The sequence below is a fragment of the Theropithecus gelada genome, chromosome 2, assembly GCF_003255815.1.
Source record: "Theropithecus gelada isolate Dixy chromosome 2, Tgel_1.0, whole genome shotgun sequence".
Lineage (NCBI taxonomy): Eukaryota > Metazoa > Chordata > Mammalia > Primates > Cercopithecidae > Theropithecus > Theropithecus gelada.
Window position 1 is genome coordinate 142,600,131 of NC_037669.1, and position 18,936 is coordinate 142,619,066.

Below are 18,936 nucleotides of genomic sequence, written 5' to 3' on the forward strand. Positions count from 1 at the left end.
GGAAATTGTAGAAGAAATATCATTTGAAAGCCCGAGAGATACTGGAGGGTCTGAGTCCTGGTACTCTTATTATAAATCAGTGGCCTTTGGCAAGACATAAACTTTTCTAAACCTTGGTTTTCTTATCTGTACTATAGTTCTAGTAAGACTTATCTGCCCATTCTCACAGGGTTACTATGAGATTCATGTGTGACTGTACATGTGAAGTTGTTTTGTAGTCTGTAAAATATTACATAAATATGATTTATTGTTATTGCCCTAGTTGAAATACTAACAGCTTTTAATGACCATAACTAGATTGAGATGTCTTCAGTCATATGGTCAAATTAGGATTTATTGTGTGGCAGATGCTGTATGAGAATTAATCTACTATCTTATCTAAGATTATCTAGAAATATATATTTTTAAAGAAAATTTAGCCATTTTTAAGCATGTGTGAATTGAACTGGTGCCCACAGGCACTGGCTTTCTTAAACTCAGGTCCTCTCTCCACCCTATTTTGATTTGGAGGGCTGTCTTCTCCTTGGCTCCAAACCACAAATTAACTTTTTTGACCAGGCATGAAAAGTGTCCTAACTTGTGTCTGGACAATGCACAGAGAGGTAATAGTAGAGCTCATATATACTTGTCTCTTGTCACCAAGAGAAATAAGACAAGGAAGAGCAGTGGCTTGAACAGCTGGTGTAACCAGATCTGTGACTTATTTGGGTAAAGGGAGGAGTTGAGTGAAATCGTCAACCAATAAATGTTCTAATCAGGTGGCAAACTCTTCCAAGCTCAGCTTGAAAGATCACTTCTGGCCTTGCACACAATGGATATTCAAAAAATATGTACTGTATTTGTTGAAGGGAAGGATAATATTGAGCACCTTGAAATTCCCCCTACCCCAAACACTGCTAATTAGTTCTCTCTTCACACCCAAAATAATACTAATAATATGGTTTGTACTTCTGAGAGTGATGATTCACCGTTATCATGTTACACATATATACAGATCTAAGCACAAAAAGAGAAATATTTATCTTTTTACTTTTACATAGTTTTAAAATATAATTTTAGCACCTTTTCATTCATTTTTGCATGTTTTTGAACAAATTTATAATGATGGTATTCACAGATCTTTGTTTCTGAATTTTTCTCATTAAAATTATAAAAATTCTTAAAAACATTTTTCAGGTTGTCACATTGTCTTCATAAACACTTTCAAATAACTATAAAACACTTCATTGCATATGTTAAGCTGTTAGATATACTCAACCATTCTCCTCTTAAATATTTAGGAAATTTCTGGGCCGGGCACAGTGGCTCATGCCTGTAATCCCAGCACTTTGGGAGGCCGAGGGGGGCGGATCATGAGGTAAGGAGATTGAGACCATCCTGGCCAACATGGTGAAATCCCATCTCTACTAAAAATATAAAAATTAGCTGGGCATGGTGGTGGGCACCTGTAAACCTAGCTACTTAGGAGGCTGAGGCAGGAGAATGACTTGAACCTGGGAGGCGGAGTTTGCAGTGAGCCAAGATCACGCCACGGCACTCCAGCCTGGTGACAGAGCAAGACTCTGTCTCAAAAAAAAAAAAAAAAAGAAAAGAAAAGAAAATAAAAGAAAGGAAATTTCTAATTTCTCTAATTTCCCATCATTATAGATCATGGTGCAATGAGCAACTCTACAATATGGCTTGATAGTTAGCTTCTAAACCAAACTGTATATTGTTAAGCCTTTTCAAAAGTGTATTTTTATTTTCTAGGAAAATATCTATTACTTACTATTTCCCATTTAAAAATATTTCCACCAGTCCCTTGCCCCAAAATGATAGCAAAAATACTAAAGGATAAATAACTTACATAAGGTACTGAAGTTAAGTAAAGATTAAATATCAAAAATCCCTTTTTTTCTCTAGCCCAAGTGCATTACTAAAGCACTAGATAACATCAGACAAAAGATAGTGCCTTCTGGCCGGGCGTGGTGGTTCATGCCTGTAATCCCAGCACTTTGGGAAGCCAAGGTGGGTGGATCACACCTGAGGTCGGGAGTTCGAGACCAGCCTGACCAACATGGAGAAACCCCGTCTCTACTAAAATACAAAATCAGCCAGACGTGATGGCGCGTGCCTGTAATCCCAGCTACTCCGGAGGCTAAGGTAGAAGAATCGTTTGAACCCGGGAGGTGGAGGTTGCGGTGAGCCGAGATGGTGCCATTAAACTCCAGCCTGGGCAACAGGAGTGAAACTCCGTCTCAAAAAAAAAAAAAAAAATAGTGCCTTCCATGATCATCATCATCATCAAAATTATCTTCCTTATCATCATGCTAGTGATGCATTTATTAAGAACAAAGTGAAGCATGGCAACGAAAGAGTAAATGCAGAAATGAGTGGCAGCACCAATTATTTTTTATTTAGGTATTTGCATATTTGCTACATGCTGGAAACTGTGCTAGACACTTGCGATATGGTAAATTATGAAAACGCAAGTATCACGTTTGATTTGTCAAGGAACTGGTCAACTCTTATCCTCATGTTGAAATAAAGTTTAACCTTATTCTATAGTTTTTTGGACTCCCCATTATTCAAACCTTTATCTATTCAAGGTCCTTGTCTGTTTTGCTACTCTTCAGTTGCTAATGGCGACCCAACCCTGGCTCTGGGAATTTTCTCCATACTGGTTCAGCAAGTCAGGGCAGGTTCTGCCCCAAGGGCTTCTGGGACCACAGTCCTTTAACTTAGCCACCCCACCAAGTTTCTAACTGTACATCTTTGCTGGAATCAGTCATTCAGACCAAGTCAGCAACCCAGAGGTAGGGCTGAGAAAAGCAGCTGAGGTTTTCCTGAGACAAAAATGGCAGATGAATGAATAGCAGGGGCAAAATCCACTGGGCTAGGCACGTACGGAACACTCCTGCATGGAGAACACTTTGTCAGGCATGGGAAAAATAAAAAGAAAGTGAAGTTCTCTTAGACTTGTTCTCAAAGAGCTTGCAATCTTGCTAAAGAGTTGCTAAAGAGTTCAGAAGTAGCTGAAATTGTAGTGAGTGGTGAGAAATTATCTAACAAACTTCATAGTACACTAGTGGGTGCTGAAAGAGGAATGGGCAAAATCATCTAAGGGTCATTATGCTCTCAACAAGGAATTGTGGCCTTCTTAGGAGCAGTTTCATAAGGAAATTTTTTTTTTGAGATGGAGTCTCGCTCTGTTGCCTACGCTGGAGTGCAGTGGCATGATCTCAGCTCACTGCAACCTCCACCTGCTGGGTTCAAGCAATTCTCCTGCCTCAGCCTCCTAAGTAGCTGGGATTGCAGGTGCGCGCCACCACGCATGGCTAATTTTTGTACTTTTAGTAGGGATGGGGTTTCACCATGTTGGCCAGGCTGGTCTCAAACTCCTGACCTCAGGTGATCCGCCTGCCTTGGCCTCCCAAAGTACTGGGATTACAGGCGTGAGCCACTGCACCTGGCCTCATAAAGAAATTTAAGCTGCTTCTAGCCCTGCAGCTATTTACAATCCAGCTAGGGAGGCAAGAGATTCTGAGGTGAATGTTACAATACAATATAGGCTGTGCATAGTGACTCACATCTGTAATCCCAGCACTTTGCGAGGCTGAGGTGAGTGGATCACCTGAGATCGGGAGTTCGAGATTAGCCTGGCCAACATGGTGAAGCCCCATCTCTACTAAAAGTACAAACATTACCCAGGCGTGATGGCAGGCACCTGTAATCCCAGCTACTTGAAAGGCTGAGGCAGGAGAATCTCAGCCTCCGCCCGGGAGGCGGAGATTGCAGTGAGCTGAGATTGCGCCATTGCACTCCAACCTGGGCGACAGAGTGAGACTCTGTCTCAAAAAACAGTATAAGGCAGTGTTTGGTTACATGTTTGATTACACGTGGAAAGAGTGAAAAAGACAAGAACAAAGAGAATTTAGGAAGAAGGGAGAGATTACTAAACGCCCGTCAATGGAGTTTGGAGGACAATTTTGAGCAGAATTCAAATAGCAGAGTTCAGATAAGTGTAGTAAAGAATTAGGCAAAATATGCTTGGGTCAGAGCCTGGCTGAAGTGGGAGAAAGACACTTTATTAGGGGGCCATGTAAGAACCAGGGTCAGAAAGCTATGAAGATGGCAGTGTGTTGGGAAACCTTTAGTGCTGGATTGATAGCTTTGACTTATATACTTGTGAACAGCTGTTAAAAAAAACTTCCGAGCTAGGTAATGACATCATAAAAGAAGGAGACCAGAAAACAGAGACTGGAGGCAGAGAAACCAGTTAGGAGGCCACTTCAAGCATTTTGAGATAAGGTCCTGTCCTGAGAGTGGGAAGCGAAGTATGGATATTTGGGGACACCAGAAGAAAGAACCAATAGCACTTGACACTGATTGGATGTGAACAGAGGGAAGAGAAAGGGATGACTCAAGAGAAGCTTCAGTAGGAAGTGTGTTGAGGGGAGGATTTAGAAGCAGGCGATGGACTTTGTTGGAAAGTGTTTGCAAATGGAAAGATTTACATATCTATCAGCAGGAGTATGCTCTCAACTGATTATCTTATAAAAGCTGTGGAGTTTCTCTATGAGATAGTCAGACAAACGGTATCACAGGATTTAAAATGGCAATACCAGGGAGCAACTCCACACACAGGATGCACTCTGGAGAATGTGCTCTGGTCTAGAGTTACAAACCCTGGGCTGAATCTCAGGATTTTTTTTTTTTTTTTTTACATGGTTTCCTTGTATATATTTGGACAAAATACTTTCTAACTCATCGATCCAGTTTTCTTATCTTTAGGTCTCCATGAGACAAAACAGCCATATTTGTTGAGTGCTTTAGTATGTTAAGCAGGCTTTGTGTGAAGAACTTTATTTGTGGCCGGGCATGATGGCTCAAGCCTATAATCCTAGCACTTTGGGAGGCCAAGGTGGGCAGATCACTTGAGGCTAGGAGTTCAAGATCAGCCTGGCCAACATGATGAAATCCTGTCTCTACTAAAAAAAATTAGCCGGGCATGGTGGTGCATGTCTGTAGTCCCAACTACTCAGGGGGCTGAGGCACAAGAATCACTTGAACCTGGGAGGTGAAGGGGGCAGTGAGCCGAGATTAAGCCATTGCACTCTAGCCTGGGAAACAAAGTGAAATCCTGTCTAAAAAAAAAAAAAAAGAAAAAGACTTTATTTGCATTTTTTTTATTCTTAGAATGCACATTCTGCATTTTAAAACAAAAACATTTCAATATTTTGTGGCTTAAAGCAACATCCATTTTATTTGTTCACAATTCTGCAATCTGGGCTGGGCTTGGCTCTGCAGCTCTGCTGGTCTTATTGGTGATCACTGATGTGTCTGCAGTCAGCTAGTGGGGTTGGCTGAGGCTGGGCTCAGCTCAGGTGCTGGGCAGCAGGACTTTTCCCGCTCTCCAAGTATCTCAGGGCCTTTCCTTCTCCATGTGGTTTATCCAGCAGGGTAACTGGACTTCTTAGTGGCTCAGGTCTCCTAAAAGTACAAACTGGAAGCTTCTATGCCTTCCTAGGAGATGGGATGGGAAAGGCAGGGAAGTGGCACAACTTCACTGCTGCATTTTCCTGGTTAAGGCAAATCACTGGCCCAGTCCAGATTAAGTGGAAGGGGCTACATAAAGGTATTGATAACATGAGGCTGGGCCATTGAAAGGCTGCAATGTAGCAGAGAGACTACCACAATATTATTTCCAATTTGTAAATGAGCAAACTGTGACTTAGGAATGCTAAGCTACTGGCATAATGTAGCGGGTAGAGCCAGCTTCAAAGATTGTGTTCTAAATCACATATCAACAAATAAAACAAGTATGTGTTTTCACCTAGAATCCTGTGCGGTCCAGAAATTTTTTTTTTTTTTTTTTTTTGAAACAGAGTCTCGCTCTGTCGCCCAGGCTGGAGTGCAGTGGCCGGATCTCAGCTCACTGCAAGCTCCGCCTCCCGGGTTCACGCCATTCTCCTGCTTCAGCCTCCCGAGTAGCTGGGACTACAGGCGCCTGCCACCTCGCCTGGCTAGTTTTTTTGTATTTTGTAGTAGAGACGGGGTTTCACCGTGTTAGCCAGGATGGTCTCGATCTCCTGACCTTGTGATCCGCCCATCTCGGCCTCCCAAAGTGCTGGGATTACAGGCTTGAGCCACCGCGCCCGGCCACGGTCCAGAAATTATACACTTATTCACTGTGCTGCCTCTTATGGGCAGTACCTGATACATACAAGACACCTGTAAATGTTATTTAATCTGAAGCTATTGTTAGAATGGCTGGGACAACAGCAAATCTTTTGAATTATTCACTATTACATCTTATATGCTATTTGAGAACTGGGAGTTTTTCAGTTATCCTGTGTTAAGGGCAATTTCTGTTTCAGACATGTACTTCATCTGTTGCACTATCTATTTCTTGAAGCTTGGAAAGAAACGAAGACTGCATCCTTGCCCATCCAGTTCCAATCCTGATTCTCACTGCTCATCCAATTCCAACCCTGATTCTCACCTTTCTTCTGGGGTGAGGACCTTCCTGGAGTATAGCTGGCCTCAAGTTTTCATCCTTTAATCATCAAGTCAGCCTTGTGACTTCTGAATTACTATCATTAGGTTCCAGTCACTTCCTCTAGTTCGATAGCTTATTTCCTCCATTGTTGCAACTGTGATGGCTTCTGAGAGTAGCTTGCAGATACTCTACTTTCCAAGGAGTGACCTGTACTAGCTTCCCCTCTCCTTTTGCCAGTCCTATGGGCAGAGGACTTGCTTCACGGAAAACATCTGGTTTCAAAGGCTCCTGAAAGGAGCTGTCCTCTGCTTACGTTTGAAGATGATACATGGCCAGGAGTGGTGTCTCATGCCTGTAATCCCAGCACTTAAGGAGGCCAAGGCAGGCAGATCACTGGAGATCAGGAGTTTGAGACCATCCTGTTTAACATGACGAAACCCCATCTCTACTAAAAGTACAAAAATTAGCCACGTGTGGTGGTGGGTGCCCGTAATCCCAGCTATTCGGGAGGCTGAGGCAGGAGAATTGCTTGAACCCGGGAGGCGGAGGTTGCAGTGAGCCCAGATCATGCCACTGCACTCCAGCCTGGGCAATAGAGTGAGAATCCATTTCAAAAAAAAAAAAAAAAGGATGATACATGTATGCCTGCCTTCGTCTAAGGCGGCCCTAATTTTTTCCAGTCTGTGAGGAGTCTGGAATTGGAGCACACCTCCAAGTACAGATAACAGGTGAGGTGGCTCACTTTGGTGGGTGTTGTTCTGTTTTGGGTATGGATGTAGCCATTCAGGAAGTGGCCCCAACATTCTCCTACCTTTTCCGAGGCAAAACTGTCAGTGGCCTTGTCTTTTCCTTAAACTTTTCTCCTTCAAGGCAGCTCCAGATTTTAACTTTGACTTTATTTTACCCTATAAAAATATTAAGGGAGGCCGGGCGCAGTGGCTCATGCCTGTAATCCCAGCACTTAGGGAGGCCGAGGCAGGTGGATCACCTGAGGTCAGAAGTTGAGATCAGCCTGGCCAACATGGTGAAATCCCGTCTTTACTTTTGAAAAATACAAAAATTAGCTGGGCGTGGTGGTGGCAGGCGCCTTAATCCCAGCTACTTGGGAGGTAGAGGCAGGAGAATTGTTTGAACCCGGAAGGCGGAGGTTGCGGTGAGCCGAGATGGAGCTATTGCACTAAAGCCTGGGGGACAAGAGCGAGACTTCCCTCAAAAAAAAAAAAAAAAAAAAAAAAAAAAAAAAGAAAAATTAAGGCACAATACGTGAACTTGAAGAACATACAGTTCTGTTTTAACACTTATGTAATCAGCCCGGTGCTGTGCGAAGTGCTTTACATTGTCTCATTTGATTTACTTAATAAACTCCTATTTGAATCAAATGGGGTGGGGTAGGGGTTTCCTGGAATTTGGCTTACCTCGCCATCTCCCCCCACCCTTTTCCTTCAGTGGAAAGGGAACCAGAGAGAAAAGAAATTGAGCTGCTCTGAAGGGCAAGGCCTCCTCCCACTTCCCGCAGCTGTTTCGCCAGGCTTGACCTTCTTCCCTTAGCTAGAGGCAGGGGGTCCCCACCCCTCGCCCAGATCTAGTCGGTGGGAAGGTGGGTGGCTTTTTTCGGGTCTTTGGCGCACCCTCCCTACTCCCAGCCACCTGCTCGGGTTCCATCCCAGCTCCAGGCTCCCTGGAGGGCGGCAGGGACATTCCAATCCTCCCACAACCCTCACGGATGTTCCGGGGGAGGGGGGCGCAACTGCTCTTCTCTTCCAGCACCCAGCTTTGACCCGGTTTCTTCTCAATCCCTAGTGGCCTGAGTCACCCCCGTAGAGGAAATTAAGGATTGATGAATGGTTTGAAAGTTGTTTACAACCCACCCGTTGGCGAAGCCGCATCTCCAGTGACAGAGGCACTTTCTGGGCACCGTCTGTGCTCTAGCAGACAATTGAGAGCCAGGCAGCCAAGATGCCTCCTCGCCAGACCAAATATGGTCACAAGAGCTAAGCAGCCTCTCGTGGAAAGGCTGGCCTTGTTGGAGTCTCCCCACGCCGGGGCGCACCCGCGCCGGCCTTCGGGCAGAATCGCTGGTCAGCGCGGCGCTCCGGGTGCTGCCGGCCTCGGCGCCTGGCTGCAGGGGAGGGTGCGGTGTCCAGGACCGGCCCTTCCTAGGCCTGAGCCCCTCATCCGCGTGCCCTCCGCCTCCCCCGGCCCTGGTTTCGGTCCACAAGCCCTTGATGAAACAGGCTCAGGCCACTTTCCCTTTGATCCCGCCCCAAGTCCGTGGTAAACTCAAAGGAACGCAGACGCAGGGCTCCGCGGGAGAGGTCCGCGTGGCCGGGAGCAGTGGGTGGGGGGCACCCGTCTCCTCTTACCCAGTAAAGTACCCATCACGCCCAGGGTTTTCTGGAGCCGGAGTGGGAGGAGGAGGAGGAGGAGGAGGAGGAGGAGGAGGAGGAGGAAGAGGAGGGGCGAGCGGGGCCCGGCCGGCTCGGGACTAGGAGGTCATACATAATTCAACAGCTCAACTTTCGGGCCCGCCTCTTTCCTGGGGGTGGGAGTTTGCTCCAAACTTTGTTTATGGGACAGTCCGGGAGCTGCTGCGGCCGCGCTGTCTGCTTCTCCTGCGCCTCCTTTTCGCCCAGCGCGAGCTCCTTAGGCCAGTTCGGGGGATGTGAGAGCCGAAGCCCCTAGACTGCCAGGCACCGAGTCGGGTCAGGATTTGTCGGCCAAGCCTCGGCTCCAGCTCCGCAATCTCGGGACTCACCCGAGCGACCCAGGCCCGACGGCAAGTTCGGGCGGGACGGCGGCCCCTCGCGCTCAGGCTCAGCTTCGCTGCCCGCCCAGGTAGTGCCCGCTGGAGCTCGCGCGCTCACCCGGCACCACTCCAGGGCTCCAGGCTCCCCAGGCTTCCGGAGTCGAGACGTGGTGGAGTTGGCTCGGGCTGAACTTCTTTCGGGGGGCTGCCTGTCCCGGAAAGCTGCGACCTTTCCTTCGCCATCCTGCGGTTCAGCAAGCCTCGAGTGCAGTTACTCCCTCCACCCCTCGCCCTTCCTTCTCCTCCTCCCGGCAACTTCTTTGCTTCAAGAAAGTTGCATAATTCTCGAGGCCAGGAGGGACCCCTCCCCCATCCTGCTGGTCTTACCGCTGAGTGTCTGGGATCTCCAGGCGGGCAATTATCTGTCTCCTCGTTTCCTTTTCCCTCTATTCTTCCGCCCACCATCTCGCCCTCTCACCCTATAACCCTTTTACCCACTTCCCCCGACTTTAAATAAAAGACTGATCTGACCTTCTTTTTGCAGAAGATGAATCCGGCCTCGGCGCCCCCTCCGCTCCCGCCGCCTGGGCAGCAAGTGATCCACGTCACGCAGGACCTAGACACAGACCTCGAAGCCCTCTTCAACTCTGTCATGAACCCGAAGCCTAGCTCGTGGCGGAAGAAGATCCTGCCGGAGTCTTTCTTCAAGGAGCCTGATTCGGGCTCGCACTCGCGCCAGTCCAGCACCGACTCTTCGGGCGGCCACCCGGGGCCTCGACTGGCTGGGGGTGCCCAGCATGTCCGCTCGCACTCGTCGCCCGCGTCCCTGCAGCTGGGCACCGGCGCGGGTGCTGCGGGTAGCCCCGCGCAGCAGCACGCGCACCTCCGCCAGCAGTCCTACGACGTGACCGACGAGCTGCCGCTGCCCCCGGGCTGGGAGATGACCTTCACGGCCACTGGCCAGAGATACTTCCTGAAGTAAGTCAGCTTGGAGCCGAAGACGGCACCAAGTCACAGTGCCCAACGCGCGCGTGTGTTCGTTTGTGTATGTGTGTGTGACACACACAGAGAGAGAGAGAGATGGTGTGTGTCCTTCCACGGTTATTTCACAGATATGGAGAGCTGGAAGCAGGGAGTGAGTCTCTGGGTGTTGGAATTGTAAGGGATCAGAAGCGGAGGAGAGTGTGGTGAAGTTCATCCACCATAAAACACACAGGTGACTTTGCTCTGAATCTGCAGGATTGAAGCCAACTCCTGGGCACAGACCCTTAGTCCCTTCCTTGGCCACTCCGAGTCAGATAGTCCAGAGCCAGGCCCTTTGGGATGTGACACTAAGATAAATGAGAGAAAAGCTGTGAAGCTTGGGGAACAGAGGGACTTTTGGTGAAGTAGGTGGTCTGCAGTTTCTGTCTTCTTGGGAAAAGCAAGCTGGAAAAGTGAACAGTGGCTGGTATGCCGTAGTGCTCCCAGCTGGGTGACATAATGACCACACAGCACAGTGATGTAATTAGCAACTGTGTGGTGAAGTAGCTGTGGGCTGGACAAATCAATCGTGTGGAAATTGTGTCAGGAGTTTTATTACATTAAACTTGTTAACCTAAAATACCATCAAATCACAAACCTGCTCTTCTTCCTTTCACATTGTTCCAGCTTTTTGATGTCATGAATTTTACATTAGTTCAAATTATCACATTACACCCCACAGGAAAATATATTCTCAAACACTAGAGGAGATTGTTTCAATTGCAGTACCCTAAGATAACTACATTCCTCAGGAGAAACCAAGCTGGAACTTGAAATGTTCCATCGAGGTCATAGGGTCAGACTATCAAAGATGGAGGTTGTGCCAGCCTGACCACTTGGTTCAGGATTGCCTGCACTGCCAGTGAGGGAAACTCCTCTCCTAAAAAACTGACTTAGATTTCATTTTAAAGCCTATATTTCTTTAGTAGAGTAGCCTTAGTTCAAAAGACTATGTACAATTTTAAAACTTTAATCAAGCCTTTCTTTGGCACTAATATTTGATGCTTTGATTGCTATGTGAGAGCTTTAAGAATGAATACACAGTGATGGATGAAGTTTACTATAGTGAACCCTTTGACTCATACCAGTGACCAATTCTTATTCCTTCCCCATCTCAAGGCTGTTAGTATCTTGTTCAAGGAGTTCTTTTTGTGTTTCTGAGGTTGGTATAATGCTGAGATTCTGAAACAGACTTGATGGTCGTTTATGCCACGGCTGGTCTTCTCTGGGTTATTGAGTGATAGTTTGTACATGTGCTCAGTCCTTTGACTTCTAAGTAGCAGGTGGAGTCAAGTATGTGATGTAATAACATGACTTTTTTTTTTTTTTTTTTGAGACAAAGTCTCACTCTGTCACCTACGCTGTAGTGCAGTGGGACAATCTTGGCTCACTTGCAACCTCCGCCTCCCGGGTTCAAGCAATTCCCCTGCCTCAGCCTCCCGAGTAGCTGGGATTACAGGCACCCACCACCATGCCTGGCTAATTTTTGTATTTTTAGTAGAGTGGAGGTTTCACCATGTTAGCTAGGCTGGTCTCGAACTCCTGACCTCAAGTGATCCGCCTGCCTCGTCCTCCTAAAGTGCTGGCATTACAAGCTTGAGCCACCATGCCCAGCCCTACATAATTTCTAAACTGTGTTTATGAATATATACACACATACGTATGGTATATGATCAGCATTAACTGCGATTATTAAAAATATGAAATAAGAGCTAAGCTTGCCTAATATCTGAGGAAAACTAGATGAAAAAGACCCTGAAACAAAAGCAAAACAAAAAAATTGCTTTTACACATTGTGTTTGGAGTGATTGGAGTAGCACAGAACTGCCTGTGAACAAGGGCAAAAGCGGAATTAGCCTTGGATTTAGAGAAAGTTGCCGTGATCTCTCTGCCCATCCCCCCAGCCACAACCACTCTCCAATCCAAAGCAGAGTGCATCTTCATTTCACTCTGGGTAGTCAATGAAAATGACAGCTGAAAAAAATGTGTAAGTAGTAGGCTGGCCTGATCTGGTGCTATCCCTGGAAGTTTTTTGGCCAAGTGACTAAGAGAGGTTAAGAATTTGTCAGTGACTATTGTCTTTCAGGATAAGCAATCTGCCAAGAGTTCTCTGAATTTCTTGTAGAGTTTGTTTAAAGTTGTAATAAGGTAAATGTCATACACTTTGTTACACAGCCTCAAAAGGTAATATATTTCAGTGGATTAAGTAGAAGCTTGCAAAATGATGGTGACTCACTCAGAGTTAATTTTCATTAAGTCTGTTTATTACTTTACTTGCCATCTATGAAATAGGGCTGGGGCTAGCAGATAAATCTTTATTTTATTTTATTTATTTATTTTTTTGGCTGGGGTAGAGATGGGGTTTCACTATGTTGCCTAGGCTAGTTTCAAACTCGTGGACTCAAGTGATTCTCCTGCCTTGGCCTCCCAAAGTGCTGGGATTACAGGCATGAGCTACCATGCCCAGCCAAAAGAAGAATCTTTTTCTTGACTTTGTTGGGAGTTGAGGGCTTTATAAGTTAGAAATCAAAGGATTTTAGAATGACAAGGGTCACTTTTGTTTTGTTTAGTTTTTGACTAGAAAACTGAGGCCAGGGAAGGGTGATGATAGGAATTTGGGAAAGTCATGTGGTTATTTACTGGTGGACCCTGGACTGGACCTCTAATCTGTTGCTGTCTACTTAGGGAACACTTTTCCTTTTTCCCCACCCCACCTTTCCCCCATGTCACTTCCTTAGCTAAACAATGAACTTAATGGGAAATAGAGCCTGGACATCTAAGAAGCTTTAAAAAAGCCTTTTGTCATTTTCTCAGGTAAGATTGTTGCTAGGTATATGATGTAGTCACTTTCTGGAACTCCCGAAGGCACCTTTCCTGACCATTTACACCTTTCCTGTGGTGTTCAGATGTCCTGTGGTATTCAGATATTCCTTTAGAGTAATAATGACCAGGGCATGGTGGTGCCTATCTGCAGACGCTCCCACCCCCACCCGATCTCCAAATAAAAAGTTCTTAAAAATTGGAGTAACAATGAAGCAGATTGAATGTTAAAACACGTAGCCTCTGAAAACCACTGTGTTCATTCATTATTCCTGCTGTCCTCTAATTCTCATGAATCAGGCTGAGATGTTGAGCAACCTGGCACACTGATTGAATACCGATCACATTAAATTTTTAAAAGGTCTCTGATTATAAATAGAATACATGCTTTTACAGAAAATGGGGAATTATAAAGAAGAAAGTTATCTAGCTTCAGCAGAATTTCCCATCTTTACTCTTTTGCAAACATTCTTATAAAAATCTTTCATTTGAATAACGTGATTTTATAAGAAAAAAGATTTTATCCTCCTCTTAAATACAATTCCAACTATAATATTTGACTGTTACGTCTAATTTTTAGTGACAATTTTAGTGTTCTGCCTTTTCTGAAATGTGTGACAGAAAATTATTTTTGTCCAAGTGATCCATGCACTTGGTAACAAACCCAATATACAGGGGGACTTTTGTTGAAAAGCAATGGTGGCCGGGCGCGGTGGCTCAAGCCTGTAATCCCAGCACTTTGGGAGGCCGAGACGGGCGGATCACGAGGTCAGGAGATCGAGACCATCCGGCGGATCACGAGGTCAGGAGATCGAGACCATCCTGGCTAACACGGTGAAACCCCGTCTCTACTAAAAACTACAAAAATCTAGCCGGGCGAGGTGGCGGGCGCCTGTAGTCCCAGCTACTCGGGAGGCTGAGGCAGGAGAATGGCGTGAACCCAGGAGGCGGAGCTTGCAGTGAGCTGAGATCCGGCCACTGCACTCCAGCCTGGGCAACAGAGCAAGACTCTGTCTCAAAATAAATAAATAAATAAATAAATAAATAAATAAATAAATAAAAAAAAAAAAGAAAAGCAATGGTTTCCTTCACCTCCTCAAGGCTCACAGACGGAACCTTTCAATTTTTTTCAACTGTTTCCATATTTAATTCTTAGACCGTTACCTTCTTAAGCCTAAGTAATATGCTTTTACCACTATGTTTTGATTTATCAACTTTTAGCACCTGATATGAAAGTGAGAATGTAGCTCTTTAAGCTAGTTTTCTTTTTTCTCTCCCAGGTTTGATGTTTATTACACTTTAGGTTTGTCTGTTAGGTCACCTTTTTTTAATAATCACTTTTTTTTTTTTTTTTTTGAGACGGAGTCTCGCTCTGTCGCCCAGGCTGGAGTGCAGTGGCCGGATCTCAGCTCACTGCAAGCTCCGCCTCTCGGGTTTACGCCATTCTCCTGCCTCAGCCTCCCGAGTAGCTGGGACTACAGGCGCCCGCCACCTCGCCCGGCTAGTTTTTTTTGTATTTTTTAGTAGAGACGGGGTTTCACCGGGTTAGCCAGGATGGTCTCGATCTCCTGACTTCATGATCTGCCCGTCTCGGCCTCCCAAAGTGCTGGGATTACAGGCTTGAGCCACCGCGCCCGGCCCACTTTTTTTTTTTTTTTTTTTAAGACAAGGTCTCTCTGTGTCACCCAAGCTAGAGTGCAGTGGGAATCATAGCTCACTGCAGCCTCAAACTCTTGGGCTCAAGTGATCCTCCCACCTCAGCTTCCCAAGTAACTAGTACTATAGGTTTGCACCACCATGTTTGGCTAATTTATTTAACTTTTTTGTAGAGACAAGGTTTCCTATGCTGCCCAGGCTGGTCTCAAACTCCTGGCCTCAAGCAATCCTCCCACCTCGGCTTCCTAAAGCCGTAGGATTACAGGTGTGAGCCACCACACCTGGCTTTTGTCAACTTTTGATAGTATTTCTTGATTCCTTATGGTGTATGTCAGTAATGTTTGGACTGCTACCAGTTCTACCCTTCACTCTTTGACAATGTTGCTTTCACGTTGCCAAAGCCCTGAACCCATAACCTGTATTTGTGCTTTGCCCCAAAGTTGACTATCTTATTCATATATGATTCTTAAAGTTGAAAATCCATAGGCAACATTTACATGACTACAATTCTGTGAAATGATTCATTGCCTTGTGTGTTGGGATTGGATTTTAGACTTGCACTGTGGGTCTGGTATTAGGATTCCTGGGCCATTCAAAGGACGAGGTATCTAGCCCTAAAGTCAAATGGATTTTTTTTGGTTTCTCACTCTTCATCAGTTGTTTAAATTTGTCTTACCTTGTAGTTTTTTCATATTTGGACCATGACTTTCTTAAATTTTTTCCCTATTATTTCTGATTGCCTTTTAATGTGTTCATGCATTATTTGCCATTATTATGATCTCAAAAGTTTTCTAGGCTCTCAATCTTGTCTAACCTATCAAGTCTTCTTTGTCTAAGCTGTATGCCAAGATTCCTTTCTTGTTCTGTGCCGTTCTGAACTGATTATTCACTAGGCCCACTACAGAGCTGTCATCCTGGGACTTCTTTCCATAGCTGGAAGTGCGGTTTCCTTTTCCCGTGTCTTCCTGTTTGTTTGGTTTATCCCTCATTTTGCTGCAGTACATGCTTGAGTAACTTCTTAATAAATGGTTTGTAGGAGGTAAGTTTTTCAAGTCCTTTTCTATCTGAACGTATTTACTTAAAAATTGTTCTGACTCTGGCTTGTTTTTTTTCTGTTTATCTTTGAATGACAGTATTATGTAGCTGTTTTCAGAAGGGCCTTTTGTTATTCAGAAAGTACTGTTTGCTACCTCAGTTGTCTGTAATGTGAAGAGAGTGATACCTGTTGCCTGGTGGTTTGAAAGATGAACATATTTAGAGCATCTGGCACACAGGAGATGTTCAGTACAAGTTAGTTCTTGCTTCCCCTTCTCTCTCTCCCAACACACATAGCCTATTTACCCAGCCAAAATCAGAAGCAGAAACCTTGGCAATAGGGGTCAGGTGATTTTTGACTCTGGATTACAGCTGTAGCTTTGAGGGACAACCTGGATCTGGAGTTGAAAGTCAGTTTTAAGTTTAAAATAAGGACTTAGAGTCAACTTTCCTGGTTAAGAGAAACCTAAATAGGAATGCTCACTGTAAGTGCCCTTTTGCTTCAGCATCTTGGGCAGAGGATACTCAACTCCATCTGATCAGTGTCTAGTTTTTGTTGTTTGCAATCTAGATTGTCACTACAAATTGAGCTGTTTTTGTGTGTGGGATAGGGGAGGAAGAGGAAATGGAGAAGGGGGAGAGATGAGCAGGAAAGGTAATTGACATTTGTTGATTACCTGCTGAATGCCAGACAAGGCAGAGAGTGAGTGTCAGTGCATCCCAGAGAGATAGCAACAGAATTGTATGCGTATGGAACTTTTTCATAACCCTAGATGCTTTTACATATATTATTTCTTTTAACCCTCACAGTGATCCTGTGAACAGGTATATATTATTACCTCATTTTACTGTTGAGTAAACTGAGGCTCACTGAGGTTAAGTAAATGTCCTGGGGTCACATAACAGGTGAGTGGCAGAGATGGGATTAGAACTCTGTGATTCCAAAACCTGTGTTCCTGTCCTTATGCTGTGCTGTCTCATGCCAGTTGTGTGGCCCATAATTAGATCTTGTAATTATGTATCCTTGATGATCACATAACTGTGGTGGTGGAGTGGTGGATGGATTTTTAGAGTTTGCTTCTGAACTGAGTCTGGGTTATCCTATTTGAAACTGTCATTGATGGTGAGATAGAGACGATGGAAGAAAACCCAAATATACCAGAAAAGGGTAGTACACCTCCAGTGCCTATTTATATTTTATTCTCATCAAAATTTCCACTAAGGTGACTCACACCAGTAATCTCATCACTTTGGGGTGCTGAGGTGTGAGGACTGCTTGAGGCCAAGAGTTTGAGACAAGCCTGGGCAACATAGTGAGACTCTGTCTCTACAGAAATATATATATATATATATATATATATATATTTTTTTTTTTTTTTTTTTGAGACAGAGTTTCACTATTGTCGCCTAGGCTGGAGTGCAATGGCGCAATCTCAGCTCACTGCAGCCTCCAGCTCCCGGGTTCAACTGATTCTCCTGCCTCAGCCTCACGAGTAGCTGGGATTATAGGCACCTGCCACCACACCCGGCTAATTTTTATGTTTTTAGTAGAGACGGGGTTTCGCCATGTTGGCCAGGCTGGTCTCTAACTCCTGACCTCAGGTGATCAACCTGCCTTGGCATCCGAAAGTGCTGGGATTACAGGTGTGAGCCACTGCACCCAGCAGTCATATGGATTTCTTTCAGCTTATTCTTTACTTGCGTGCTCTCTTTTCTGGACTTCTAGTTTTTATTTAATGTTCCATCTAGGCATAGCAGAAAATAAATAAGAAAGGAAAAGATGACGTTCACTTGCTCAGTGCTCTTAGGAGAGGACGTGAAATGAAGAAACATTTATAAAGTGCTGAGCGCAGTGCCTGGCACAAGCACCACCTTTGCAAGTTCGTTCCTGTTATTGTTCGGGTTTTAGGTAGTGAAGGGGGAGACGATCTTCCAGGGCCTTGCCTTTGTGCCATCTAAAGATCTTTAGCCAGTTCAGCTAATTTACAACTAAAAGTCATTGAACTCGGCTGAGCGCGGTGGCTCACGCCTGTAATCCCAGAACTTTGGGAGGCCGAGGCAGGCAGATCACCTGAGGTCGGGAGTTTGAGACCAGCCTGACCAACATGGAGAAACCCCGTCTCTACGAAAAATACAAAATTAGCCAGGCATGGTGGCGCATGCCTGTAATTCCAGCTACTCAGGAGGCTGAGGCAGGAGAATCACTTGAACCCGGGAGGCGGAGGTTGCAGTGAGCCGAGATCGTGCCATTGCACTCCAGACTGGGCAACATGAGCAAAACTCTGTCTCAAAAAAAAAAAAAAAAAAAAAAAAAAAATCATTGAACTTCTGTGTGTGTTAGCATCGTGAGCATGTCTTAAAAGAAGAAATGTGTGGCTGGCTTTATCACTGCAGGCAGCTGACAGAATCTGGAGAGAGAAGGGGAATACAGACAAACCAGGCCAAAGAGCTGGTTTCGCCCTGTGTGTGGTCCTAGAGCCTCGATCAGCTGCCTTCCATCTTGGTTTGCCGGAAGCCTTTGTAAGGTGTGTCCTCAGTCAGTCAGTCATTTATAATATGACTACAGGTCTGAAATTTGCAGCTGTACAGAATGTCTGTCAGTTTCTCCCGTTGGCTATGCTCCTTCTGGCCTCAGGAACTTGGCATAAGCTGTTTCCTGTGCCTGGAACACTATTTCCCTGCTTTTTGCCTGCTTAACTCCTCCATTACCTTCAGATATCAGTTTTAGATGCCACATCCTGCAGGAAATTTTCCCTGACTTGCAGCCCCCACTCTGGTTTAAATGCTCCTGCTCCTCTTCCCCTAGGCCCTTCTGTTTCCCCAGTCGTTGCTCCACTCCCGTATTACTGTTTCCCGCCCCCCGCCCCCTTTTTTTTACTGCACTGTAACCTTCGTCAGGGCAAGAACGATGTTTGTCTTGCTTGGCATTGTATAATTTGAGCACAGTGCCTGGCACATAGTAGGTGTTCGAAAGGAATCGTGTATTACTTATTTTTAGCCATTTTCATTGTAAACTTGCACCCTGGAATTCGTAGGAGTCTTCCATGCTTGGAAGTGGCATTCCATTGTATCTGTGCCCCTTTGACTGCAAGATTAATGTCAGAGCTCCAGATACTAAATACAGTGGAGAGGGAGATGGATAAAGGCTGGGTGTTCAGAGAAGTCTCATAAAGGT

The 18,936-nt window shown here is 45.3% G+C and overlaps 1 protein-coding gene across 5 annotated transcripts in view; it reads left to right on the plus strand.

Annotated features, from left to right (window-relative positions):
• The window catches only part of WWTR1 (WW domain containing transcription regulator 1), a 217,737-nt gene that overhangs the window by 65,404 nt on the left and 133,397 nt on the right, over positions 1 to 18,936 (plus strand). For 2 of the 5 annotated variants that reach the window (XM_025375094.1, XM_025375096.1), the window contains one exon: positions 9,772 to 10,205. In XM_025375094.1, the coding sequence (XP_025230879.1) occupies positions 9,772 to 10,205 (434 nt within the window). Of the gene's footprint in view, positions 1 to 8,980; positions 9,317 to 9,771; positions 10,206 to 18,936 lie in introns of those variants that run through there. The other 3 variants (XM_025375095.1, XM_025375097.1, XM_025375098.1) reach the window with 3 other exon arrangements.